This window comes from Phycodurus eques, chromosome 7 (genome assembly GCF_024500275.1).
Source record: "Phycodurus eques isolate BA_2022a chromosome 7, UOR_Pequ_1.1, whole genome shotgun sequence".
NCBI lineage: Eukaryota > Metazoa > Chordata > Actinopteri > Syngnathiformes > Syngnathidae > Phycodurus > Phycodurus eques.
The window spans coordinates 31,155,194-31,181,877 of NC_084531.1; the positions used below are offsets into that span (position 1 = coordinate 31,155,194).

A 26,684-nucleotide genomic window follows, 5' to 3' on the forward strand; every position below is an offset into this window, starting at 1 on the left:
CCTCATGCCGACCAACTCCCGAGCTTTTCCTGTCCGAGTCCCCACATTCACTTGCAGGCTCTCCGCTTTCCACCTTTTATGTCTCTGACCCACAGCGGCTGAAATTCCACCGCCGCCCTGCAGGATAACGGCGCCGGCGGCGGACGTCGTTAGCCCGGCCGCGACCGATCTCGTACAGAATTCCTCGGGTGGACGCCCATGTTTGTTTGGCAAAGTTGGAAGCCAAATGGCCACGCTGACGCAACGGTCTGCATTTATCCGGGCTTGGGACCGGCCTCCAGTTTGCGCTGGCCGTGCCACCCGTAGGGCCGGCTGCCTTGGTGGCCTCTCGAATTGAATTGGGCTTGTCGTGGGGCGTGCCACGTAGCTATTAGCTAATAAGCTAATTCGACACTTGGCGCTCTCCCCGTGCCTGCGTGGCTTTTCTTCGGGCGCTCCGCTTTCCTCCCACAATCCAAAAAACATGCGTAATAGGTGGATTGAAGACTCTAAACTGCCCGTAGGTGTGAATGTGAGCGCTAATGTTTTTTTTTTTGGTTTGTTTGTCGTGGCGACCAGTTGAGGGCGTACCCCGCCTCTCGCCCGAAGGTAGCTGGGTTGCGCTCCGGCACGCCCGCGACCCGCCTGAGGAGAAGCGCGACACAAAATGGATGGTTGTAAAATAGTTTATTTTACTTTTCACCAACAAATCAATTATCCGATTATTTAATGAGGAATTTGTTCGGAAAATCAATGAAACAAAGAAGTACATTTGATCAACCGATTTTACGGCCAAAACGTCCAAATGAATGCAAGAAATATTGAAGGACCCTCGATGATCACAATGATCATCATTTGAAGAAAAAAGTCTTCCTCAGTCCAGCTCTTTTCGCCTACAAATAATCGAACGTCTTTCCTCGTCGATCGTTCCCGGTGATTTTGTATTGTATGTTTTTTACGGAAATAATACGTCACGTGACTTCGCTTGCCGTAAACGGCGGCGCATCCGTGTTAAGCCACGCCCCCTCGCCTCACCCTGCCGGACTTCGTCGAGAGAAAGACAAGAAAACATGAGCCAAGCCGGCTACAAAACCGTCGAGGAACATTCTGGACGAACGTCGCCAGTAAGGACTTGCGAACATTGCGACTTCTTCCCGCTCGGTCTCCAAAAGAGGCGGAGTCAGTCAGCTGTTGCAAATGACGCGAAACTTTTTCTCGCCACTTTTGCGCCCGCGAAACAAACAAAAGCAACAAGTCGACGTCCAACTTGATTGCAGGCGGAAAAGACGGAAAAGTCAAAAGCGTTTGGAATTACTCAACTCACCTCAACTTTCAAGCGCTCCCACCAGGGGCGTAGCACCGCGTTCTGGGACGTCGAGGAGTCCGATATCTGTATATGAAATCGGTTGCATATACTTTTCAGATCGACTGAAATACTCCGCAAGAGTCACACAAAGATTCAGTAGATCAACTGATAATTGACACGATTGCGAAATATACTGAAATCCTATCGAGAGGCGCGATTGGCCTTTCTTTGGTCCTGTTCGGCCGTCAGGGCGAGCAGAAAGGAGGATCTCGATCCTTTGTATGCCGCGACAGTTTTGGGATTTCTTCGTATTCTGACGGATATCGATGGACTCAAACAGAACAACGTTTTTAAAGGGCGGTGACGGAAAACACAAAAAGGGAGACGCCGAAAAGGTAACTCGATCATATCGGAAAAGAAGTCGACGAAAGACAAAGCGGTAGCTGTAAATAAGACGAGGAAAGTCAAGCGTTACACAGCGAGCACGATGACGCGTTGGATTTGGGCGTCGTATGGGTCAGCGTTGCGACACCCTGTGAGGGAAGGACGGGACCGCGCAGGACGGGGGTCGTGAACCCGGCTGGACGACCGAAGCGTAGCGGGAGTGGCTACGCAAATTAGGACCGGCGTGTAAATCGGGGCATACCCGAGAAATGGTCGGTGGAATTGGTCGCGACGAGCGAGTGGCCCCGCGCCCGCCCGATAAGTCCCGGGGGCGTGCGCGGGTCCGTCGGCACCGCTTCGCAGGCGCAAAAACCCTCGCGAGTGTCCCGTAATTGCTGCGCCTGCACCGCTCGACGGCGAGGCGGGCCGGGCGCCGCTGCCCCCGCTCTCACTTTCGCACAAATAGTCCCCAAACGTTGCCCAAATAGTCTTCTGTTCTGTTCTGTTCGCGATGCGTTCGAGAGCCGCTCAGAAAAACGTGCTATGACTTGATGTCTTTTAAGCGCTGTAAAAGTGCGGAGGACAGAGGGGCCGGACGAAATGGAAAAAAAGTTCAACGTTCATCGTGCGGTTCCCCCGCCTCTGCCGGGCGACTTCGCGGCTCGGGCGGGCAATGACGGCGAGCGACCCGGCGACCCGATGAATTGAAATGCCATTCGATCGTTCCAGCCCCCCAAAAATCACCGCCGTTTCATCTCGAAAACCAGCTCCGTATTGTATCCAAATCCTAAAAGGATGGAAGGAAACGAAGAGGTCAAAGGTCACACGAACAATCTGCGTGCGTTACACCCATCGCGGTTGCTTTCTCCCGTTTGTTGACATCAGAAGAAGTGACGCGTGTCAATGTAGTCCAACAATACGGATGACAAAAAGTGGAAGCGGGGACACTGGCGGCGGTGGTCTCGCTTCCCCTCGCCACACGTCCGGATGTCGTTCTTTTTCTTCCTCTCGTTTCAGCGCCTGGGTGTGGTCCACTTGAACGTGGGCGGCGAAAGGTTCTGCACCAGCGTCGGCACGCTCACGAAGTTCCCCGAGTCCAAGCTGGCCGAGTGGTTCAGCGGACCCCCGAAACTCCCCAAGGACTCGCAGGGACATTACTTCCTGGACCGCGACGGCGAACACTTTGGGGCCGTCCTGGAGTTCCTCAGGTCCGAGCGAGTGCCCGTCTGCAATATTCCGCAGGTACCCCGATCGTCACGTGTCGCACGGCGCTTCGCTTTTTCCGCACTTTCTGACGTCGTAGCCCTTTCCCGGGGCGGGGACGGATGCCGGCTGAATCGGGGCGAGCGGCGTGGCGCGCCCTGAACCGGTCGCCGGCCAACGCCGACACAAACAGATAAACAACCGTCGGCTCAAACATTCACTCCGAAAAACGATTAGCGGTCAAACCCGATCGGACTGGACTCTCGCAAAAAACAAAAACAAAAAGGTCGGTGAGGCGACCCCGCACGTCGCGCGATCGGAAATGCGCGGAGGCCTTTGATGCCGCACGTGCAGCGGGTTGTACTCCGTCACATTGATTCGACCGGAAAGGCCGACGGAGGGCTGCCGCTTCGCATCCCCGCCCGGGCGCATGTTGCCGTTCTTTTCCCGGGGAGAGGCGCTTGTCGTCGCCGGCTCTGCTCCGCGTGACACGAAAATCGATACGTTCGCTCATTTAAAAAACAAAACACAAAATCACGTTCGGGGGCATTAGCTGTCACTCAAAAGCCCGCCTAGCCGAGAGGTTTGTGGCAACAAGTCACTTTGGAACGTGAGCGCAAAGTCGGGGAGCGCGCACGCCGACATCGTCGTCGCAAGCCCAAAATATTTTCGTTGAATTAGATAGTATCTCTGGATTTGCTTGCAATTCAAGAAGTTTTCGTTTCATAGTGTTGTCTTTTGTTTTCGATGTAAAAAGTTTTGTGCGATTCAATCCGATTCCATAGAGGAGCCGTAGGCGCAGAATGGCAGGCGCGCTTCCGTCGGAACGAAAGCATGACATTGAAATTGGCCTCGGCCTCGGAAGCGCTGTGCATTTCAAAGAGGGATTCATAGGAAAGTTCGGCAAGTTGCTTCGGAGCGTGGGCGAGAAGAAAAGAGGCTCGCTCTCGCCCGTCGGTTCCAACGTACCCTGCGCCGTAGCGTGCGTACGAGCGTCACTTCTTCACATGCAAAATGATTCGCATGGTTACGATGTGTTGTAAAAGAATATTTGACGCTTTATCCCCCGTATTTATACGCCGTCCGTTCGTCTCTCGCTCATTGAAAACGCGGAAATGGATTTTTAGCTGTAATCTGCGACTTTGTGAGGCTGCGCGTCGGCCGACCGATCGGCCGCCCTTGAAAACGGGTGCCGACGCCGCGAGACAGTCGAGTCGGGCCGCGTCGCTCGGCGCGCGGCAGCCTTAAGACGCGGGTTTCCGGAATGCGGGCGGAAGCCAGAGTACGCGCGGAGATGACGGGAAGGCCGGAGCCCGGATTCCGACCCCCGACCTCTGAACCGTGAGGCGGATGCGTCGAGCGCTCGGCCGTAGCATTGTCTCAAAAAGCGAAGCGCCGCCAATACTTGGCGGGTGCATTTTGCGAGCGTGAAGGTGGCACGCGTGTGACGTACGGCAGGTTCACAAGGAGTCGGTGCGCTACAACATCACGGCGCTGACCAAGCGTTTGGAGGAGAGTCCCGAGCTGTTTGGCGAGATGGTGGGCAGGCAGCAGTTCCTGGCCAGGGTTCCGCACTACAAGGAGAACATCGAGGTCGGTTGGCAGGTCACCGCGCCTTTCGCGCTCTTCAAAATCATCACATCTCTTCGTTCCTTTTCCAGGAAACGGATCCCTCGCTCGCTGCTGCAGAAAATAGATCCCTTCTTTCTGACTCTAGGAAGTGCTTCCCTTCTTCCGATGACTTCATCCCTTTTCCAGGGAACGGATCACTTCCTTCTACCTCCGGGAAACAGACCCTTCTTTTTTCCCTCCCAGGAAACAGATCACCTCCTTCTTAATCATGGAGAGAGATCAGTTCCTCCTTCCTTTCCAGGTTTTGCAAGTCGCAAGTAAGTCTCAAGTCTTTGCCCTCGAGTCCCGAGCAGTCTTGCCACCGTTGCCTTGAAAAGGTAACTTAGTGACTTTGCAGGTTACTGGAGTTTCAAAGTAACCCGGTGACTTCGCTGACTACTTGATTTCGTAGTAGTTCCCAAGTTAGGAAAAAGTCACTTTTTAGTTCCTTTCGGCAGCTGCCAAGTGGCAGGAATATCACTTAACCGTACCCAAAAAAAAAAAAGCATTAGCTTAAGCGTACCCATGACTTGGTAACGTACGGCGCACAAGTTACAGAATGATGTCATCGACATGACGCAAGAACTGAAATATTAGTGCGGTCGAAGGCACATTAAATCAGCATCTTCGTGCACACTCGACGTTCCGAAACGTAAACGAGCGCACCGCTCTCGGTACGCTGCCGATTGTGGTCCGTGAAAGCGACTGTGCGTGTGCGTAAACGTGAAGGTCAGTGACGCACACACGCACGCGCGTGACTCGAGTCTGCACGTCTTCTTCCTCTGGGAAGCCGATCCGTTCCTCCCTTCTTCCAGAAAAGACATCACTCCTGTTTTGGGAATTCCATCCGGAAACAAGCTTGTCTTTTGTGGCTTTTATATTGACGAGAGAGAGAGAGAGTCAAGGCCGCTCACAACGGCTCGGCGTCTCTGCCTATCTCCACGTCTGGGAAAGCGATGCCTAATTAGGCTGAAAATGGGTTAGCGGAATGAGGGAAAAAAAGAGAACTTTGTGAATCATCACCGGGACAGGATGACGGTAAGAACGAAGAAACGATGTAGCAAAATCAAAGTCCTCAAATCATCACACGCAAAACTATGAGATAATAGAAGACTACATTTTGTCAGAACACTGGCTCCTTCTCCAGGAAACGGATGACCTCATTTCTTGCGTCACTTCCTTCCTCTTCCAGAAAAGAGATCGGTTCCTTCTTCCCTCACTGGAAAGCAGGTCCTCGTCTTCCTTTTCCAGGCTAAACGGATCACTTGGTTCTTCCTCCAGGAAAAAGACCACTTTCTTGTTCTTCCCCGACGAGAGAGAATGGTCGCTTCTTCGTCCGGGAAACCGATCCCTTCTTTTGTTCCAACAGGAAAGCAGATGCGTTCCTCCCGGGGGAGGTGGGGGGGGGGGGTTGTGTGTTTGAAAGTCTTCAAAACGGCTGAGTTAGTTTTTGTCGTCGCGGTCTAGGTTCTGATCCGCATCGCCCGCGCTGAGGCGGTGGCTTCCCGGCGCTCTACCATCGTGATCTGCGTTCTGCGGACGGAGGAGGACTTGGGTTGCTACGACGGCGCCATGAGCAGCCTGCGGGCCGACAAGGACTCGGTGGTGACGTTCGGACCGTGGAACGCGGGGCCCACGGCCGCCGACTTGCTGGACTGCGTGCAGAAGGACATCCGGAGTCGGGGCTACACGGTCCACGTGCGACCTCACGTTGTGGAGAAGAACTTCCTGGCGCGGAGCTACGACTTTTTCCACACGCTCACCTTCACCTGGTGGTGACGACGAACATCACGGCCGCATTCATTCCGCAAATTGTGACACGTCGCCCGACTTGACTCTTCTGTTGATCTATGACGAATGTAAAAGCGTTTGGATCGACAGATGCTTTGGGAACAAGTAGAAAGCAGACAATAAAACACGTCCTGAGCGCTTTTTTGGTTGTCCCCGTTTCAGTGCATTCGTGTCACGCGGCCCTTCGGAACGCACTCTTTTCTTTACAAAATGTGAAAATGGACTGACTCTCCGGTCATTGCGCGGATGCAATCCGGACCCAAGTGAAAACCTGGGATTCGAAAGAGACCACATACGTTTTTTGAAAATAGCTTTACACCACTCACACGCTTGAAGATTTTAACTTATCAAAATATCCCGAAACATGTGAAAACACCTTTGAAAGTGTTCCTTTGGGCCGATTGTCGTTTTTGTTCACAGACAAGAAGTGGATCACGTAACATCACTGTGAGGAAATGACAAGAAGACCGGCTCGCATAGTTCTCAAAATAAGGCCTCGAGGTTGTTTGTTTTGACGTTTCGGGCCATGAAAGTCCGCCATCTTCGTGCAAAACGCCGGGCACGTGCACGGATGTTTTCAGGGCCAGGTGCTCAGGCCCAAAAAAAGTTCCAATAAAAAAAGCCAATAACCGAGACGGGCGTCTGCGCCAGAGCGCGTCCAATGGGAGCACATTCGCTCGGCGCGGGGGCGGGGGCGCATTTGACCGTTTGCACACGCGGCGCCGCGTTCTGAAGAGACCGACTTGGCGAGGCGCCGAATGCCCGTTTGAAATCAGTCGGCTCACCGATGATCCGCACGTGATTCGCTGCTCGGACGGGAAGTGAGGTGATCGCAAACTATACATTTCCCGTAGGTGCGAATGGTCGTTTGTTTCTATGTGCCTTGCGATTGGCTGGCGACCGGTTCAGGGTGTGCCCCGCCTCTCGCCCGCAGTCAGCTGGGAATGGCGACAGCACGCCCGCGACCCGCGTGAGGGGAAGCGCCACGGAAAATGGATGGACGGATCGACGTCTGCTCAGTTTTACATGAAATGTTATTTTGAGCCCCTCCCGGAAGCCGTCACTTTACGGCGGTGGAGGGCTTTGCGTGTCCCGACGATCCTAGGAGCTAAGTTGTGTGGGGCTTCACGCCCCTGGCGGGGTCACCCGTGGCAAACCGGTCCTAAGCGAGGGACCAGACAAAGCACGGCTCCAAAAACCACTATAAAGGCGTGGCCGAGGCGGAGAGGGGGTCCGGTTTGGTGGCCTCAGTGTTGCGTCTCTGCTTTTTGCAGACGACGCGGTTCCGTCGGCTCCGTCGAGCCGCGACCTCCGACTCTCACCGGAGCGGTTCGCGGCCGGGATGAGAATCGGCACCTCCGAATCCGAGACCGTGGTCCTCGGTCGGAAAAGGGCGGCGTGCCCTCTCCGGGTCGGGGATGAGATCCCGTCCCGAGTGGAGGAGTTCGAGCATCTCGGGGTCTCGTTCACGAGCGAGGGGAGAACGGAACGGGAGATCGACAGGCGGATCGGCGCGGCGTCTGCGGCGATGCGGACTTCGTATCGGTCCGTCGTGGTGAAGAAGGAGCTCGGCCGAAAGGCGAAGCTCTCGATTTACCTACCGGTGGATCTCCGTTCCTCCCCTCACCGGTGGTCACGAGCTGCGGGAAAGAACGACATCCCGGATACGAGCGGCCCAAATGAGTTTCCTCCGCAGGGCGTCCGGGAGGGGCTCAGAGTAGAGCCGCTGCTCCTCCGCGTCGAGAGGACTCAGGTGAGGTGGCCGGGGCACCTGATTCCGACGCCTTCCCGGCGAGGCGTTCCGGGCACGTCCCACCGGGAGGAGACCCCGGGGACGACCCGGGACACGCCGGAGAGACTATGTCTTTCGCCTGGCCCGTGAACGCCGAAGAGATGGATGAAGTGGCTGGGGAGAGGGAAGTCTGGGTGGGCGTCCCTGCTAAAGCTACCCGACCTCGGATAAGCGGTAGAAAACGGATGGATGGTTGGGTTATTTGGAGGTTGCCGATCTTGTAGTAGCACAGAGCGGTGAAAATAATGTGTCACAGTCGTAGCTATTTGCAAGTTGAAATAATATTTCCCAACCGCTTTGCGACAGCTGCACTCACTGTCCATTTCGTCTCAGCACAACGATCGTTTCCACCCAAACGTGCCGACTTCTCTCACTCTGGCCTCGGAAATGTCGTTGGCGGTGTACAGAAAATGTTGTCCATTTGTGGAATGTGCCACATTTGAACATGTTTTTGTGTTTGTGTGCGTGAGTTTGTGGCGTGTGTTTGTGATTGTGTCTTCGTGTTGTTTTGCTATGTGTGTGTGGCAAGTGTGTTTGATTTGTCTGTGTTGATTGTGTGTGTGCGTGTGTGTTTTTCTGTGTGGTTCGTTTTATCTTTGTGTGTAGGTCTCTTCGTGGACGTGATTTTGTGTGTTTGGTTTGTCTGTGTTGTGCGTGTTCACGTTGGCTTTTATTTTCTCTCCAATCGCGTTTCGGTTTTCTTGCCGTAGCTACGGCAAGCGCGACGGGACATGAGGCGTATGGCCCGAGCTAAGCTAAGCTAATCGCTAATCGTGTTTTTGCCGTAATGGCGGCGCACCTGAAAAAGCGAGTTTACGAGGAATTCTCCAGAGTTGTACAGGTGGGAATCACTTGCAGTCGCGATCACTTATCGGCGGAACGTTTGCGAGGTAATAATTGACAGCCGCGGTTTCGAACGAGCTCAATGAGCTACCGGCTAATTGGCGCAGCTAACTAACGCGCGCTGGCGCATCCACAAAGACAAAGAAGAGGAAAGAAAAGTGGTTTGAATGCAAGTTGATGGTCACGCGTACGTTAATGTGCAAAACCCCCGAGGCGGCAATGAGATGCGTTCGGAGAGAGGCTGACAAAAACAACAGCCACACAAAGACAACTTGTTTTGTATTTGGTTGCTTTTCTTAGCGTCCCAGCAAATACTGCAGTGTGTATGTTATAACATTGCAGCCTTTTTTCGCCGTTGCAACTGAAGCACAACAATAGCCACACGATATTCCCAAGAAGCGGATTTTCATTCGTTTATTGTGTATACTGTGTGCCGTCTTTTTCGCCAACGTGTTGCAGGCGTCACATTCAAAAGTTCATCAGTTTGAACATTCAGCGTCTTTCTCTGCATCCGTTTATGTTGTGTATTCAACGGAATACAAGTAGAAAGGCACTTGCGTGTCATTGGGTTCTGTTTGAGCTGTTACACCACGTCCCAACTTCATTGGAATCGGGGTTTGTATTTAGGGTTAGGCTTAATGCTCATTTCCATAATCGATTTATTTTTACCATTAATCGCGGAATCGGATTAAAAAAACATTCTGTTAATTTCCATCCCGTTGTTGGAAAACAGGACATTATTTCAAATGGACAGTGCAAAATGCACAAACATAAGTTTGCTATCATGTCAGAAAATCGGCAAAAATGTTGATCATCGTTTTCCAAAGTAGAAGTCGATGTCTTATTTGGATTCAACATAAACATAATCGGTCCGCTGGCACGGAGGACAACAGAAATCCGAAACATTCCGACGATTTGGACAATTTTAAGGAGGGGTTGACCGAAATGGATGCTGATTCCGATATTTGGCAGAGTAAAATTCCAATAACCGATGAGGTGGCCGATAAAAACAAACTGAAATTGTTGTTTGTTTTGAAATGATTGACATTTTGCGTCAACCTGTTATTCGGTTGGTCCCTAGTTTTAAGTTCAACAATAGATCTAAACGATTCATCAATTATCAAAATAGTTGTGGATTGATTTAATCAATTGTTGAATCAGTAATTGTTACACCTCGAATTGTATCTTATTGTGCCAATGTATTGTAGTTTGTGTATATGTTTTTATCAAGTATAATATTATACAGTGCTATTTATGGCTTTAGAAAACACCTTACAAGCATTTTTGGTGGCTCGCTGTCGCGCGCGCGCAGGTTCCTCCCGAAGAAGTTCCGTCCAAGAAGCTTCGTCTGTGTAAGCCCAGCAAGTCGGCGGCTCTCCACGTGGATCTGTGCAAGGCCGCCAACGCCACTGACGCTTTGCAGTACCTGCTGCAGTTCGCGCGCAAGCCCGTGGAGGCCGAGAGCGTCGAGGGCGTCGTCAGGATCCTCCTGGAGCACTACTACAAGGTTCCGCCGCCGTTTCCCAGCTCGTACAAACCCAGCGTAAAAAAACGTGAAAGCCGTCAGCGGGTCTCTTAACTCCACAACAAGTGGTGACAGCAAATATCGTAATGTGGCGTTGTACTGGATTGCAAGGATCACACGGCAAAGGCTGCGTTCAAAAGCCTGCGTGTGTTCCCGCAGGAGGCGGACAGCTGCGTGCGGCTGAAGATCGCGTCCCTGCTGGGCGTCCTCTCCACCACGCCGGGCTTCAGTCCCGACTGCATCGTGGAGGACGTCGTGACCGCCGTGGCCAACGAGAGTGAGACGTGCTCCCGGCCGGCTGCGCCTTCTCTTTCGTCTTCTCCTCACAAATCATCGACTGCTTTCCGCCGCAACGCCTGCGTGTGTGATGGTGTGATTGTGTGTTTGCGTGTTAGAGTCCCATCAGGTTCTGGCGCAGCTTCTGGACAGCCTCCTGACGGCGGGCACTCAGCTTCCGCAGAGCCCGGCCGTGGCGGCGCGCCTGGCGGACGTGGCGCGCCGGCATCTGTCGGATGCGTCCTTCGGCGTGAGGAACAAATGTCTGCGGCTGCTCGGACGTCTGGGCGCCGCGGACTCGCCGCCCGGCAAAGACGCCGACGTTCTCGGGACGTCCGCCGGTGGGTTTCTGCCGCCAAAGACAATTCAACATCGTATCTCCAACAACTTTGACTTGAGCGCCGCTAGCTTAATGCTAACAATGAACGGAAACCACCATTGACGGCCTAAAAAAACCCTTTAAGTAAGGCATATTTGAACACCAACGGTGGAGCAACGGGGGCACACAGAAAGTATAACAGGACTCACAGTCATATATTTTTTATCCCCCGCAACAAACGCCTAATATTGCAGCTTTTTGAGTCTCTGAGGATATTAGTGGCTCTTCTTTGCCTGTCCGTGTGACTGTATGATACTGCCCCCTGGTGGCCAAGGCGGGCACACCAGAAGGAGCAACACAATGAAATGAATTGAAGCATTAAATCAGGGCTTTACCAACATGGGGCACGCGGTAGCCCCTGAGGACCACGTGAGTAGCTCGTGGGCCTGTTCTAAAATGTAATATCTCACCAGTGATGGGACATTGTAATTTCCTAGGAATGTTCTGGGAGGGATTCTGTGAAAATTAAGTCATTGTACTTGAAAACACACTTTTTTGGGTCTGTTCAGGAGCCGCGAGAGACGTGCCGAGCGTCATCAGCGACTACTTTGGAGATCAGGACCCCCGAGTGCGCACGGCAGCCCTCAAAGCCATGGTAGCGCCTGAGTGGGAGATTACCCACAACGCATTGCAGGCATGACCCTTCTCGTGTGTGCGTGTGTGTGTGTGTGTGTGTGTGTGTGCGCTCCAGCTGCAGCTGCATGAGAGAGGAATAAAGATTCAGCAGATGATTTACGAGCAGGTAAGTAGAGCGAGTACTTCCTCGTGTGCTCTTTTCACCTGTGCGCCTACAAACGTTCTGAAAAGCTCCGCGTGAAACGATGACTTGTGACTTGTGATGTGTGCGCGCGCGCAGGCGTGCAGGCTGCTGGCGGACGACTACGAGCAGGTTCGCTCTGCTGCCGTGCAAATGGTTTGGGTGCTGAGCGACTTGTACCCGGAGAGGTCAGCGCGCCCGTCGCGTCGCCGCACGCCGCCTCGTTCATTCGTTCATCGCGTGTTCGTCGTAGCTGTGCACTCGTCCATAGTGATCATCAGTCCATACATTTATTTGTCAGTTCATCTATGAATCCATTCGTGCATTCATACGTTCATTTATCCGCATCATGAATACATTCATCATCCATTCTGAAATAAACGTATTCATACATTGACACAGCAATTCGTCCATCCTTTCTTTCATTCGTTCATTACTAATCCATTCATCCACGCATTCGTCAACACATGAATTCACCCATTCATCCCCTGAGACGTTTTTTTTTTTTTTTATAAATACACATGAACGTCACAATGGAATGATGATTCTGTTTTAAGTATGAAATCCAAGGATTCTTAGTTTTCGACTGTTGTCGTGCGCGCTCGCTCCTCAGCATCGTGCCCATCCCGTCGTCCAACGAGGAGATCCGCCTGGCGGACGACGCCTTCGGGAAGATCAGCCACATGGTGAGCGACGGCTCGTGGATGGTGCGCGCGCAGGCCGCCAAAACGCTGGTGAGGCACGACGCCGACTCGCGCGCCACGCCCGTCGGCGCCTTTCTGCCGTCCGCTTGACATGCGGCCGTTTGCGTTGCGTGCCAGGGTTCCATGTCGCAGGTCAGTCCGCACTTCCTGGAGCAGACGCTGGACAAGAAGCTGATGTCCGATCTGCGGGTGAGCGCCAGCGGCTCCGCCGGCCGTCGTCGTCCTCCTCGTCTTCCTCCCTCCCGTCTCGTGTGTTTTTAGAGGAAGCGCACGGCCCACGAGCGCGCCAAGGAGCTCTTTGCTTCGGGCGAGTTCTCGTCAGGCAGGAAGTGGGCCGACGACGCCCCCAAGGAGAAGGTGGACACCAACACGGTCAACCTGATCGCCTCGGGAGCCTGCGGGGCCTTCGTGCACGGCCTGGAGGACGAGATGTTCGGTACGTGGCGTCGCACAAAACGCAAAATCCTACCTCCTCAGTTGAGCCAGTGAAAAAAACATCTTCCTGTTCTTCTTTGATAGAAACAAGTCAAAACGCTCTTAGAAATTGTCAGCAAGACAAAAAAAGGTACAAGATCTTATCGAGTCAATTCGTACGAGTTCCACAAGCAGATTTTCCACTTAAAACAAGATATTTTGTCCCTCTAATAAGTGGAACTGGACCTAAGACAAATCGAAGAAAAGATTCTTAAAATAAGCTGTTGTCTCTTACAAAAGGTCTTTGCAGTGTGGTTCGCGTTGGGGTGAAACTTCACCATGACCCTCAAATGCACTATGACCTTTACAGCTTAACTGACACTTGTGGACCTCCAAGATAGTTCCTAAAATGTCCACTGAAAATCCCTTTTGGGCGATTCGGGAGTCGGCAATGAGTGAACGATCGCGAACGCTGAAAATTCCTTTGGAAGGAGTCGGGAATGAGTGAATGATTGCAAAATCATTCATCATTCCTTACTCCTGAATCGCTAGTGAAACAAGTTGACCATGTGTCAACTTGTGAAGAATGATTCCAGTCGGCTTTCTTGGAGGACGACACAAATTGAGCAAAATTTGCTGTTGAGAGGCTGAAATCAGAGGATTTGGACTAAATCAATAATTAACGATCATAATAGTTGTGGATTAATTTGATAATCCATTAGTTGTTGAGTCATCAATTAATTGTTGTGCCTTTTTTGGGGGGGATAATCAATTGGTGAGAGTTGGAGATCACGGTTTGACGAAGCCAACAGGACCGCATCATCTGCAAAAAGCAGAGATGCAATAGTGAGGCCACCAAACCGGACCCCCTCTTCGCCTCGGCTGCGCCTTGAAATTCTGGCCATAAACGTTACGAACAGAATCGGTGACAAAGGGCAGCCTTGGCGGACTCCGACCCTCACCGGAAACGAGTCCGACTTACTGCCGGCATTGCGGACCAAACTCTGGCACCGGTCGTACAAGGACTGAACAGCCCGCATTAGGGGATTCGGTACCCCGTACTCCCGAAGCACCCCCCACATGACTCCCCGAGGGACACGGTCGAACGCCTTCTCCAAGTCCACAAATCACACGTAGACTGGTTGGGCGAACTCCCACGCACCCTCGAGTATCCCGCCGAGGGTGTAGAGCTGGTCTACTGTTCCACGGCCAGGACCAAAACCACACCGCTCCTCCTGAATCTGAGGTTCGACTTCCCGACGGACCCTCCTCTCCGGCACCCCTGAATAGACCTTACCAGGGAGGCTGAGGAGTGTGATGCCCGTGTAGTTGGAACACGCCCTCCGGTCCCCCTTCTTAAAAAGGGGGACCACCACCCCAGTCTGCCAATCCAGAGGCACTGTCCCCGATGTCCACGCGATGTTGCAGAGGCGTGTCAACCGGGACAGCCCCACAACATCCAGAGGTTTTAGGAAGCCCGGGCGAATCTCCTCCACCCCTGGGGCCTTGTCACCGAGGAGCTTTTGAACCACCTCGGTCACCTCGACCCCAGAGATAGGAGAGCCCGCCTCAGAGAACCCAGACTCTGCTCCCTCACGGGAAGGCACGTCGGTGGAATTGAGGAGGTTTTCGAAGTATTCTCCCCACCGGCTCACAACGTCCCGAGTCTAAGTCAGCGGCACCCCATCCCCACTATACACAGTGTCGATGGTGCACTGCTTCCCCCTCCTGAGACGCCGGACGGTGGACCAGAATTTCCTCGAAGCCGTCCGGAAGTCTTTCTCCGTGGCCTCACCGAACTCCTCCCATACCCGGGTTTTTGCTTCAGCGACCACCAAAGTTGCATTCCGCTTGGCCAGCCGGTACCCATTGGCTGCCTCAGGAGTCACACAGGCCAAAAAGGCCCGATAGGACTCCTTCTTCAGCTTGACGGAATCCCTCAACGGGTTCGGGGATTGCCGCCCCGACAGGCACCGACCACCTTACGGCCACGGCTCCGGTCGGCCGCCCCGGGAATGGAGGCGCGGAACATGTTCCACTTGGACTCGATGTTGCCCGCTTGCCCCGGAACGTTACCAGCAGACCCTCACAATACGTTTGGGCCCGCCATGTCGGACCGGCATCTTCCCCCACCATCGGAGCCGACTCACCACCAGGTGGTGATCGGTTGACAGCTCCGCCCCTCTCTTCCCCCGAGTGTTCAATACATGCGGCCGCAAATCCGATGACACGACCGCAAAGTCGATCATCCAACTGCCACCTAGGGTGTCCCGGGGTCAAGTGCACGTGTGGACACCCTTATGCTTGAACATGGTGTTTGTTATGGACAATCCGTGATGAACACAGAAGTCCAATAACAGAACACCGCTTGGGTTCTGAATGGGGGGCCCGTTCCTCCCAATCACGCCCTTCCAGGTTTCACTGTCATTTCCCACGTGAGCGTTGAAGTCCCCCAGCAGAACGATGGCGTCTCCAGCGGGAGCGCTCTCCATGCACCCCCTCCAAGGACTCCAAAAAGGGTGGGTCCTCTGAACTGCTGTTTGGTGCATAGGTACAAACAATAGTCAGGACCCGTCCCCCCACCCGAAGGCGGAGGGAGGCTGCCCTCTCGTCCACCGGCGTGAACCCCGACATACAGGCGCCGAGCCGGGGGGCAATAAGTATACCCGCACCTGCCCGTGGGTGACTCCAGAGCGGAAGAGAGTCCAAACCCTCTCGAGAGGACCGGTACCAGAGCCCGAGGTGTGCGTGGAGGCGAGTCCGATTATATCTAGTCGGAACTTCTCGACCTCACACACCGGCTCGGGCTCCTTCCCTGCCAGAGAGGTGACATTCCACGTCCCTCGAGCCAGCTTCTGTAGCCGGGGATCGGATCGCCAAGGTCCCCGCCTTCGGCCGCCGCCCGGCTCGCACTGCACGCGACCCCTATGGCCCCTCCCACAGGTGGTGAGCCCATGGGAAGGGGGACCCACGTTAAAAAATTCAAAAATGTGAGTTGACATTAAACTACAAAAGTTCCCGTTTGCGTGAAAATAAATTGTTAAAAACTGTCAACCGTACCCGAATTGTGTATTTCTAATTCTGACTGAATCGACATCGAAGCATTTAAATCAACTTGAAAAACAACCTAAAGAATTATGACCGAATCGAATGATGCGGTTCTGAACGATACGCGGCAGCTCGAGCAAGTTGTGCAAAAAGTACTGCAATGTTCAACAGTTGGCCGTTCAAAAGTTGACGGAAGCTCCAATGAAGTTGACCTGTGAAGGTTTTAGTGCATTTGAAGCTTCATCCTGAAATGTCAGCCCAAAAGAGCCCTGACGTTTTGGGATTCGCGTACGAGCCGCTTCGACGAGTTTTGACGCCGGTGTCTGTGCCGCAGAGGTGCGCATCGCGGCGGTGGAGGCGCTGTGCCGGCTGGCCCGTTCGTCGCCCGGCTTCGCCGAGAAGTGTCTGGACTTCCTGGTGGACATGTTCAACGACGAGATCGAGGAGGTGCGGCTGCAGTCCATCCACGTGCTCCGAGAGATCTCCACGCACATCACGCTCAGGGAGGACCAGCTGGATACCGTGCTCGCCGTACTCGAGGTTTGGCAATCAAAAATCGAAACGTGACAAAGGGACTGACTACACTTTCCAAATTCTGATTTCAGACAATTTTGCTGTGCTGACTCCAAATATCGCATTGGTTTTGCCCCATCGGGTCAACATTTTGAACTATGGCCACATGTTTCTTTTTTTATGTTTTTGTAGACCTGCACAGGCATTTTCACTTTCGAGGTTCAAATAAACGGAGGCTCATGCGCTGAATTTTCAACAATAATGACAAAACATTCCATTTAACAGTGTCTACTATTCAATTTGCAATAAGACCAATTTGTAACATTTGATAAAGTGTGTTAGAAAATCTCAGATGAGACGTTAACAAAAATCAACTGATAAAGTCACAAAAATGTAATCGATTAAAAAAAATCTGATTTTTAAAACATTTTTTATTATTATATAGATATATTTTTTCAAGATCAACTTGGCATAAAAACCCGACCTGAACATGAGAAGCCGTCGTCACTTTCCCATTAGGCCACAGGTGTCCAACTCAAGGCCCGGGGGACAGATCCGGCCCGCCACATCACATTATGTGGCCCGCGAAAGCAAATCACGTGTGTCAACTTCCATGATTCTTGCTCAAATCTGTTCCAAATGTTTGTGTAATATTCATATGTAATAAACGGTAATGAACTATCGTAAGCATGTTTTGCCTCCAAACCCCTTTTACAGTTACTTGAACAATAGTTGAACAAACCATTATCCTTGACTTCTGATTTCAAAACTAGTCATCCATCAATTTGCTGTCGATGTGTAATAATATGAAGAGGCGATTTAAACATTGATATGGTTTTACAATCATAATGGCCCTCTGAGGAAAACCGTATCTACAATGTGGCCCGCGACAAAAAGGAGTTTGACACCCCTGTATTAGGCCATGCAAAATTGTCCTAAATCAGTTGGAAAAAACAACAACTTACAAGTAATAATAATATTTTGTTGTTGTTGTTGTTGTTGTTGGAACACAGTCTTTTTTTGTCTGTGTTGACGGAATAAAATGGAAAAAAATGCCAGATTTTTCATATTTAAATTTTAGGCTGAGACCAAAAAAATAAATAAATAAATACAATACACTGAACTGAATTTAGTTAAAAGGAACTAAACGCAAGATGTCAAAACTGTGTTCTCTTATCAGCTGCTGTTGACTTCAGTCTATGAAGTATTTATTTGAAAGAAATCATTTAAAATGTCGCATCTTCTCACGTTGGCCACCATTGTTTGGTCTTTTCACTCTTGCAAATTTGCACAAATGTGACATGGGAGGGGGGGGGGGGTGTCACACAGCGCACCACTAGGTACAAGGACCGCCACAGCACAACACCACCCCAGAATCGGGTTCACTTGCTCATTTAATGTCGATTTCTTACGCGGCGATAACTGGTTTGTGGCAGTTTAGCGTTCATAGCGACGCGGCTTTTTCGATCCTTGGATGGCGGCTCTCCGATCGTGGCGAAGCAGAATCGTTCATCCACGAATAGGGAACGTGAGCGATACAATAGTAGTAGTCATAGCAACAGACATGGAAAAATTGAGTTAGGAGAAGTCCATTTTGAGTCATATAGTTTTTGGTGCTCGATTAATAAGCAAAAAACAAGTGTCGTGTCGTGTGACTGTTCAGGACTCGTCTCGCGACATCCGAGAAGCTTTGCACGAGCTGCTGTGCTGCACCAACGTGTCCACTAAGGAGTGCATCCAGCTGGCGCTGCTGGAGCTGCTCAAGAACCTCAACAAGTATCCCGCCGACCGCAACTCTGTGTGGAAGTGAGATCGGCACGCACGCACGCACGCACGCACCTTGCGCGACATCTCATGACGTCATGTTAACCACACCCGCACAACCATATAATTGACGCGGGGAGATTTTATCCTTCTCCAAAAGTCCAAAAGAAATAAGTACCATTAGTACCCTCCTCAAAACCAAAAACTAAGTTTGGGTTTAAGCAGTCGTTTGGCAATAGGTGAACAATTCTTGAAAAAGGCTTCAAGCTGTTGAATGCCACTCCCAGCTGAAGTTTCCTCTAAAACTAAATATAAAACAGAATTGCAACTTGTGTATTTAGAACAACCAACCAATGTTGTCTTAAGAACAACATTATTAGCATAATGGAAAACACCATTGACATGTTAACTGCTAGCATCAATTGTGATGGTTTAGTACCCTTTAAGCAGCGGATATCCGAACACATGCAGACCGATAAAACAGCAATACTCACGGGCGTATTTTCTTTATCCTCTACGAAAAAAATACAAATATTACAGCATCTTACTGAGTCGCTTGCAGTACTTGTGAAACCATTCTTCTTCGTTTGTGTCAGCATGACTGTATTATATTCTACTTCCCCGGGTGGCCAAGGCGGGCACACCAGAAGGAGCAACACGCTGAATTGGAAGAGCAGCATGGGATCATGATGCGCAAATGTTTTCATTCTTTGCATTCTCATTCATTATTTTATCACTCTGTTTTTACAAAGCTCAATATCATATAGTGTTAGTTTTCCTTATTCATTTTTTTTATATCATTCCAATGAAGAGAGATGATTTGCGATACGAGTGTTTTGAGTAACAAGCGTGGTCAAGGAACAAATTCAACTGTTGTGTCATGGCACCCACCGCTGTACTTGTGTTTCAAAGAAGGCTTTGGAAGGAGGACACCACCGTAAAACTGACACACAAAACAAGAGAGACTTTAGCATTTATATATTGAAACCCTCAAGCGCCAATCTCCCCGCCTGGCCCTCTCCGGTTTGTCTCCTTGGATGCCTCCGTCCCAGTACACTGCGGTGTCCCTCAAGGCTCCGTGCTTGGACCCCCTCTTCACTGTCTACATGTTCCACTTGGGCAAATTATCCGCCACCACGGCCTCAATTTCCACTGCTATGCTGACGACACTTGGCTGTACCTCTCCTCCAAACCGGAGTCCTGTTCAGGCTACCCAGCCAAGCCCTGGACAGGCTCCAGTATATCCAAAACTCAGCTGCCTCACTCGCACCAAGCCCCAGTCGCACATCGCCTCCACACTCATCCATCTCCACTGGCTCCCTGTCAAGTCCCGCATCACCTACAAAATCCTGCTCCTCCTCTATAAATCCCTCCATGCGCTTGCCTCCCAGGACCTGTCGGACCCCCTCCACCCATACACCCTGAGGTCTTCCAACTCCGGCCTCCTCTCCATCCCTCGCAGCCGTCCGCGAACCTTCGGGGCCAGTGCCTTCAGCGTGGCAGCCCCCGCCCTCTAGAACGAGCTCCCCTCTGAGATCCGCAACGCCCCATCACTGGACCTTTTCAAACAAAAACTCCAAACTGAAAACCTATTCACAAAGCTCTGATGTTTCGTGTTTTTGTCCGGCCTTGGGCTCCATGAAAGGCGCTACTATTATTATTATTATTATAATTATTAGGATTACCAAAAACCGTTGTCTCACGGAAGTCGGCGAGCTTAATGCTCACGTATCATGCAAATCGCCCTAGATGGGCCGACGGAAATTAGCATGGATGTTGTAATTGTGGCGGCACGGTGGCCGACTGGTTAGAGCGTCAGCCTCACAGTTCTGAGGACCCGGGTTCAATCCCCGCCCCCGCCTGTGTGGAGTTTGCATGTTCTCCCCGTGCCTGCGTTCAGGGCGTACCCCGCCTCCCGCCCGAAGATAGCTGGGATAGGCTCCGGCACGCCCGCGACCCGCGTGAGGAGAAGCGGCTCAGAAAATGGATGGATGGATGTTGTAATTGTAAACCATGAAACGAAAATGACTTTTACACATGGAGCAGCAACACATACAAACAGAACATAGGACAATACTCTCAGGCATATATTCTACGCCGTACTCTCTTGTTCTTGCTGTTAATTACGCTGCGTGTCATCCAGTATAGGTCAGTGCTGCTCGGCATGTTGTGGCGCAATGTGGTACTACGCTGAAGGCATGCAACTATTGCAAAACTACATTTAAAAGAAAAACAAAAAAATAATAATCATCACTTAAAAATCAGCGATGTAACTGCGGCTCTCTGTGCGATCAGACGGGTGATTTCTGTTTGTTTGTTTTCTGCGGAGGTGTCTGAAGTTTTTGGGTTCGCGCCACCCGATGCTGGTGTTGCCGTTGGTTCCGGAACTCCTCAGCACGCACCCTTACTTTGACACCCCGGAACCCGACATGGACGACCCGGCCTGTATCCTCATCGTCGTCGTCGTCGTCGTCGTCATCCTTGTTGTCAGCTCGGTGTTGTTGTTCCTGAGCGCGATGCCAGACATCGCGGTTCTGGTGTTGGTGTTCAACGCGGCCAAGTCGTGTCCCACCATGCCGGCGCTCTTCTCGGACCACACCTTCAGACACTACGCCTACCTCAGGGACAGCCTGTCATACCTGGTACCGCCTCTACGGGTCAGGACGTACACACGCGCGCACACACACACACACACACACATACACACACACACAGGTGGTCTGCCATGATTACATTGATCTGACTTAAGGTTTGGCGACCTGCTGAAAGTGAGGGTCAGGCTGATTTTAGGGCCCAATACTCCAAAGCTGGTCGTGGTGGTTTTTGACCTTTTTTATTCAATTTTATTTTATTATCTCAGCTGCCGGGCAGGAAGCAGGTCCACGGTCTGGACTCTGCTGACTGTCAAGGCGTGGAGGCGGCTCAGCTCTTCCTGCAGCAAAGTCTGGACCGGGTAAGCACCATCCAGAACCTGGAAGCACCTGGAGCTCAGGACCTGCTCATCTTCATCATACGGTACACACACACAATTAAAGAATCAACGTGCCGTTTGGCCGCCATCTTTGTGAATTTTCTCAAAAACATGAAATCCTTAATAGTAAAAAAAATGAGCGATTCTGCTGCTCTTCTGACCAGTAATGTTCCGTTTGCGCTATTTAAGTGGAACGTTTGGGGCAAGCGACGCCGTTTGAGACGTCACGTCCTCCCTGGGGATTTCAGCCCGTACCGGCTTATTGGTGGATATTTTTAACTGCGACTTGTCAGCCAATCGGAGGAGGACTTTCCCGAGTAGCAGATGAAATGAAACGGTCGAGGTCCATTTCTACAGTTTAACTCTCATTTGAAGGTCATTCGGGGCCAGATTTCCGAAAGAAATTTCCTCGAATTTTTCTGGTTGCTTTTCAAAATGCTACTCGGGTTGTAGCGGCCTTTTTTACGTTGCTCATTGAAAGTGATCCGGCTGAAGGTGCTTTGCTTTTATTCAGGTGTTCTGACTCGTTTACGCTGATTAAATTGAATGATAAAGGATGAGGCTTACTGATGTTCATTGTTCCTGCGAAGTTTTATTCTCTTCTAAAGTGGTGCGTCTTCAGGTGGTCTGTCATGATGATGAAGGTGTTCGTGTGCGGATAGTCAAACTGAACGCGCGTGTGTTTCAGTGACTTACAGAGACTGGGCCAGCTGCAGACGGAACTTGCCGGAGCCGCCGACTTCTGTGCCACGTACCTGCGCTGCCAGCTTCTCCTCATCAAGGTCACAGCAGTCACGCGCCGCTTCTCACAAATGCGCGGCGGCCTGGTGCGGCGCGTGTGCGCGAGGGCTCACGCCGCCCCGATGAACTTGAGTGTCGTGCGCCCTTTCCCTCAGGCTCTGCAGGAGAAGCTGTGGAACGTGGCGGTGCCCCTCTGCCTCGAGCAGAACGTCACGGCCACGGCGGCCGCTCAGCAGGTCGCTAGCGCGCTGGCAAAACTACTGGACATTTTCCAGCCCTTTGCGACACGCCTCTCACACCCACGTGTGCGTGTCCTAGGTTCTGGAGGAGAGCTACAAGCTGGAGTTCATGTACAGCGGTCTCGAGAGCAGACAGGTGGCCGTCATCCATCACGTGCGGCTGCAGGCCAAAGCGCTGCAGCTGGTTCTGAGCGCTCGCACCACACACGGGTCAGTCGGACCGTCGTCCCCGGTCGCTCGCTCGGTCTGTCGGACGGGGTCCGTCGGTCGGTCGGTGGGTGGGTAATAATCGGTCAGGAGCATGCTTGTGAATGTTGTCGTTCCCGCGGGGCATCGAAAGGATGGCAACTGGACTGTTCTGACGTTCGGGCTTCATCAGTTCGTGCGACGAGACTTAGTTAGGACTCGCTAGCCTGATTTGGTGTGGAAAAACTCAAGCGTCTATTTTCCGAGTTGCTCCATCACTTAATAGAGGAGGTGCTTACGGCATCGCCCATCTCTTACTTCCCATGCCGTCCTTTGGTCCTTTCCTAAGAGCCTCCAACAAACAGCACGGCCTCCTTGACCGCTTTACAAGTGAGCGGAATATCAACGAGGCAGTTTCCGCGCCACGACCCTCGCGGACGGACAAGGGCCTCTCGGCCAGGCGGCTTGAGGGCTCTCCCGCCATTTTTGCATTCCAACCACACGGGATTTGGGGCGCGCCTCTAACTTGGAGCATAAATATTTGTGTTTTCCACACAAAGACCTTCTAACGTGTCCTAAGTAAGCCTCGTCGTGTGAACCGACGAAGCCCGCTCGCTCGCATGAGAGGCCGAACAGTCCATTCGCCATCCAGTCAATGCCCTGAGAATCAGTCAGTAGGTCGCTCGCTCATTGGGTCCGTCGGTTAATCTTTCGGTCAATGAGCCGGTCGGTTTGTCGTTCAGTCATCCGGTCAGTCCGCCGACCAGTCTCACCGTCACTTTGTCTTTGTCGTCTGCAGGCAGGATCCTCTCGTCGGCGCCTGTGAAAAGTTCCTGCAGGAGCTCGACTCTTTCCACAGGTGTGTTCTACCACCACCCACCTACCTGCCTCATCATCTTCATTATCGTCGGTCACTCGGATTGATCGCTGTAGAAGCGATCGCTTGCATTAATCCAGGAGCGTCAAACTGCTTTTCGTCGCGGTTTCCCTCAATCGTATCGACACTCGGGCCACACGGAGCCGGCTTTTTGGGAGACCGAAAACGAGATCTCAAAACGCCGCCCTCGCGTTTCCGTGTGGACGGCGCAGAAGTGTCTTTCCCGAGACGATGACGCTGTAGTCGCAGTTCTCGCGTGTTAATCGTTGTCGAAGTGATGACCGTTATTGACGGGCCCGTGGCCGTGCGACTCCGCAGGCTGTTCGCGGCCGAGCTCCCGCACCTCCAGGACGGTTTTGTGGACAAGCTGGCGGAGGCCACGCCGCGCCTGGCGCCCCGCAAGCCCTCCGAGCTGGTCAACATCCTCCAGACGTCGCTGAGGCACAGCGCCCTGCTGCCGCTCACGCTTCCGCCTCAGGTGCCGCAGCAACCCGCGAGTCGGCGCTCAGAAGAAGACGTGCAGTACACACTCCAAACACGCTTCTTATCAATCTCGCCTCGTCCCTTGAGCTTTATTCCAGTGAAAACATCTTGCCGTACTTATTTGCAATTTCGACTTTTTTTCTACATTTTCAGCAAAACAAAAAGATCGTATTTTAAGAATCTGAAATCAAGTCCGGCGGCACGGTGAGACCGGTTAGCACATCCGCCTCACAGTCCTCAGGACCGGGGTTCAAATCCCGGCCCCGCCTGTGTGGAGTTTGCACGTTGTCCCCGTGCCTGCGTGGCTTTTCTCCGGGCAACCTCGCTTTCCTCCCACGTCCCAAAAACATGCGTGCTGGGTTGACTGAAGACTCTAAATTGCCCGTAGGTGCGAATGTGAGTGCGAACGGTTGTTTGTTTCTATGTGCCCTGCGATGGGCTGGCGACCGGTTCAGGGTGTACCCCGCCTCTCGCCCGAAGATAGCTGGGATAGGCGCCAGCATGCCAGCACGCCCGCGACCCGCGTGAGGAGAAGCGGAACGGAAGATGAATGCGTGAATAAATCGAGTCCATTCATTTTAATACAAGTATTGCTTAGTGCCAAGGAGTTATGTTGAAGTGAATAGGAGTCATTTTCAGCAAAAAAGAAAAAGAAGCTCCAAATGCACAAATGGCAACCCACAAATTGCCATCTTCATAAATATGACTGAGAAGCGAGTCGCTTATGGGTTCCAACATATTTGCCGCTCCGCAGATCCACCGCGCCACGGCCAACATCATCGAGCCCACGGGCGAGTCGGACAACCCGCTCAAGTTCACGTCCGGCCTGGTGGTGGCGCTGGACGTCGACGCCACACTGGAGCACGTCCGGGACCCGCACAGCTCGGTCAAAGTGGAGGTAAAAAAAAAACAAACCGCACACTTTTTAGGGGGGTTGATTGAAGCTTTATTTTGCAGGTAAGGCGATCGAGAAGCCATTTTCATTTGCAATGCCGACCTGGCGGCGCACGGCACAGCACAGCAAAGCAAAGCAAATACATATTTACATAATATAACATTCATGATACTAGCGGTGCAACAATGAATTGAATTGCGAACAAAAAATAAAGTGGCAAAAATGGGCATATTCTAAAACATGTAGCACCACCGGTCCGAATGTTTAGAACACGCCAATTTTCTCCTGTGTATCTTTTCAAAGTCATTTTTGCTGATTTGGACAATATGAAGTTAGACAAGGTCTCTAAACAATTCAATTCTCAAAACCGTTATTGATTGATTGATTATTGAATTTATTGATTAGTCGTCGATGCTCCACGATAGAAACCGGATGAGCGAACGGAGTCTCGATAACACCAACGGCGGCCGCGGGCCCACCCGCGTTCGAGCACGTCACCGTGTTGCGCCTCCTTGTGCCTCCGTCTTCAGGTCGTCTATCCCGACGGCCAGAGTCACGTGATCCATCCCAAACCCGGAGACTTCCGCAACCCGGGACCGCGGCGGCACCGGCTCATCACGCAGGTCTACTTGTCGCACGGCGCTTGGACAGGTGAGACTCTGACTGCGGCATGCGTTTTAAACGGATGACGTAGTCACTAAGATTTCTGTATCCGCTTAAAACGTTTGCCTCCGTGAGTCGCATTTAAATCAGTTGGTCTATAAAAAATGGGTCTATCGGAGACGTCCCCATCAAAAAAACAAAACAAATCTGCTATCTGCTATGCACCGAATCCCCAATAAATGAACCGCGAACTAGCGAGGGATGACTGTACTCGACTCATCTTGCAGCCCAACCTCTCGCCACAGGGAGAGTTGAGTCCTGTGACTTGACTCCAGTCAGACATTTTTGGACTTGCTTGAGTAAAACAAGACTTAAGGCTTCAAAACTTCAAACCGCATTTAAGACTTATGCAACTCGACCTGTGTCTCTGTAGAAAGTTTGCGCACATGTGACTTCTCGCTCGCCGTCTCTCCTCTCAGAGCCTTGTCAGGTGGAGGTGCGCCTCCTGCTGGCCTACAGCTCCTCGTCGTCCTCGTCGCCCGACGACTCCAAGCTGGCGTGGAGCGACAGCCTGGATGACCTCCCGCCACCAGAGGGCGCCGTGGAGGGAACCATCGCCTTTAGCAAGCCCGTCAAAGTCTTCATCATGCCCAAGCCTTCCAGACGCTAATGCTAATGCTAACGACACCAAAGGACCCTCGGGCTGGAATCATCATATGTGACTTGATTCATTACAAAAAGCAGCTTTGCGGCGTTTTATTGCCACTCCCAAACTAAACATAAAACAAAGACAATTTCACCTTATGGATTGAAAACAACCGACCCCCAATGCTTAAGAACAGCCCGCTAGCTAAGTGCTAACATAGACTGAAAAATCCCATTGACATGCTAACGGTCAGCGCTGATAGCAACGGATATTTGAACATGAACGGTGGAGCAACACGTAACACACATGACAATAATCATAGCTTAAAGTTGCCCCCCGCATATTTGTGGATTCAACTATTGCCTCACCCCCATTTTGGGAAGAAATTTTTCCCACGATCACCCGCTTATTTGACTTCTTTGCATCATTTTTTTGGTGTAAATGTTTTGTTTTTATATGGCTATTATATGAGTTTCAATTATTTGTGGGTTTGCACTGTTCGCCGTTGGGCCTGGTCCCCATCTCTAGTTTATTTGATGTTTTTTTTTTTTGGGGGGGGGGGGGGATAACCCCTGTTTTTTTTTTATTACCTATTGGCACTGTATTCCCACTCATTCAATAACTTTGGGGGGGGGGGGTAAAAAAAAAAAAGTTTTTCCAATGGAATTATAATGGTTGTCAATTATTCGTGACTTTTCACTGTTTGCTGTCGGGCTTGGTCCGCATCCCCTCGCAAATAGCAAATTTCTGCGAG

At 51.7% G+C, this 26,684-nt stretch overlaps 2 protein-coding genes across 5 annotated transcripts; both read left to right on the plus strand.

The window, feature by feature from the left end:
* The first annotated feature begins 988 nt into the window (after positions 1 to 988).
* kctd14 (potassium channel tetramerization domain containing 14) lies at positions 989 to 6,416 on the plus strand. 3 transcript variants are annotated; one of them, XM_061682332.1, is made up of 4 exons: positions 989 to 1,103; positions 2,687 to 2,911; positions 4,331 to 4,465; positions 5,951 to 6,416. In XM_061682332.1, exons 1-4 carry the CDS (start codon positions 1,050 to 1,052, stop codon positions 6,260 to 6,262), a joined length of 726 nt encoding a protein of 241 aa, XP_061538316.1. In that variant the 5' UTR covers positions 989 to 1,049; the 3' UTR covers positions 6,263 to 6,416. The 3 variants fall into 3 exon arrangements, with proteins under 3 accessions (XP_061538316.1, XP_061538317.1, XP_061538315.1); XM_061682333.1 differs by having other exon boundaries at positions 992 to 1,680; positions 4,534 to 6,042; XM_061682331.1 differs by having other exon boundaries at positions 994 to 1,680.
* A 2,140-nt stretch (positions 6,417 to 8,556) lies between these two features.
* On the plus strand, positions 8,557 to 26,479 carry ints4 (integrator complex subunit 4). 2 transcript variants are annotated; one of them, XM_061681954.1, is made up of 23 exons: positions 8,557 to 8,907; positions 10,222 to 10,416; positions 10,594 to 10,711; positions 10,830 to 11,051; positions 11,599 to 11,684; positions 11,781 to 11,831; positions 11,946 to 12,034; positions 12,460 to 12,580; positions 12,668 to 12,739; positions 12,812 to 12,986; positions 16,347 to 16,552; positions 18,189 to 18,331; positions 20,619 to 20,734; positions 20,813 to 20,946; positions 21,150 to 21,304; positions 21,949 to 22,042; positions 22,157 to 22,237; positions 22,320 to 22,450; positions 23,226 to 23,285; positions 23,622 to 23,781; positions 24,541 to 24,684; positions 25,212 to 25,332; positions 25,764 to 26,479. In XM_061681954.1, the coding sequence occupies exons 1-23, from the start codon at positions 8,854 to 8,856 to the stop codon at positions 25,952 to 25,954; spliced, it is 2,919 nt and encodes a 972-aa protein (XP_061537938.1). In that variant the 5' UTR covers positions 8,557 to 8,853; the 3' UTR covers positions 25,955 to 26,479. The 2 variants fall into 2 exon arrangements, with proteins under 2 accessions (XP_061537938.1, XP_061537939.1); XM_061681955.1 differs by lacking the exon at positions 25,764 to 26,479 and having other exon boundaries at positions 25,107 to 25,300.
* Positions 26,480 to 26,684: the final 205 nt, after the last annotated feature.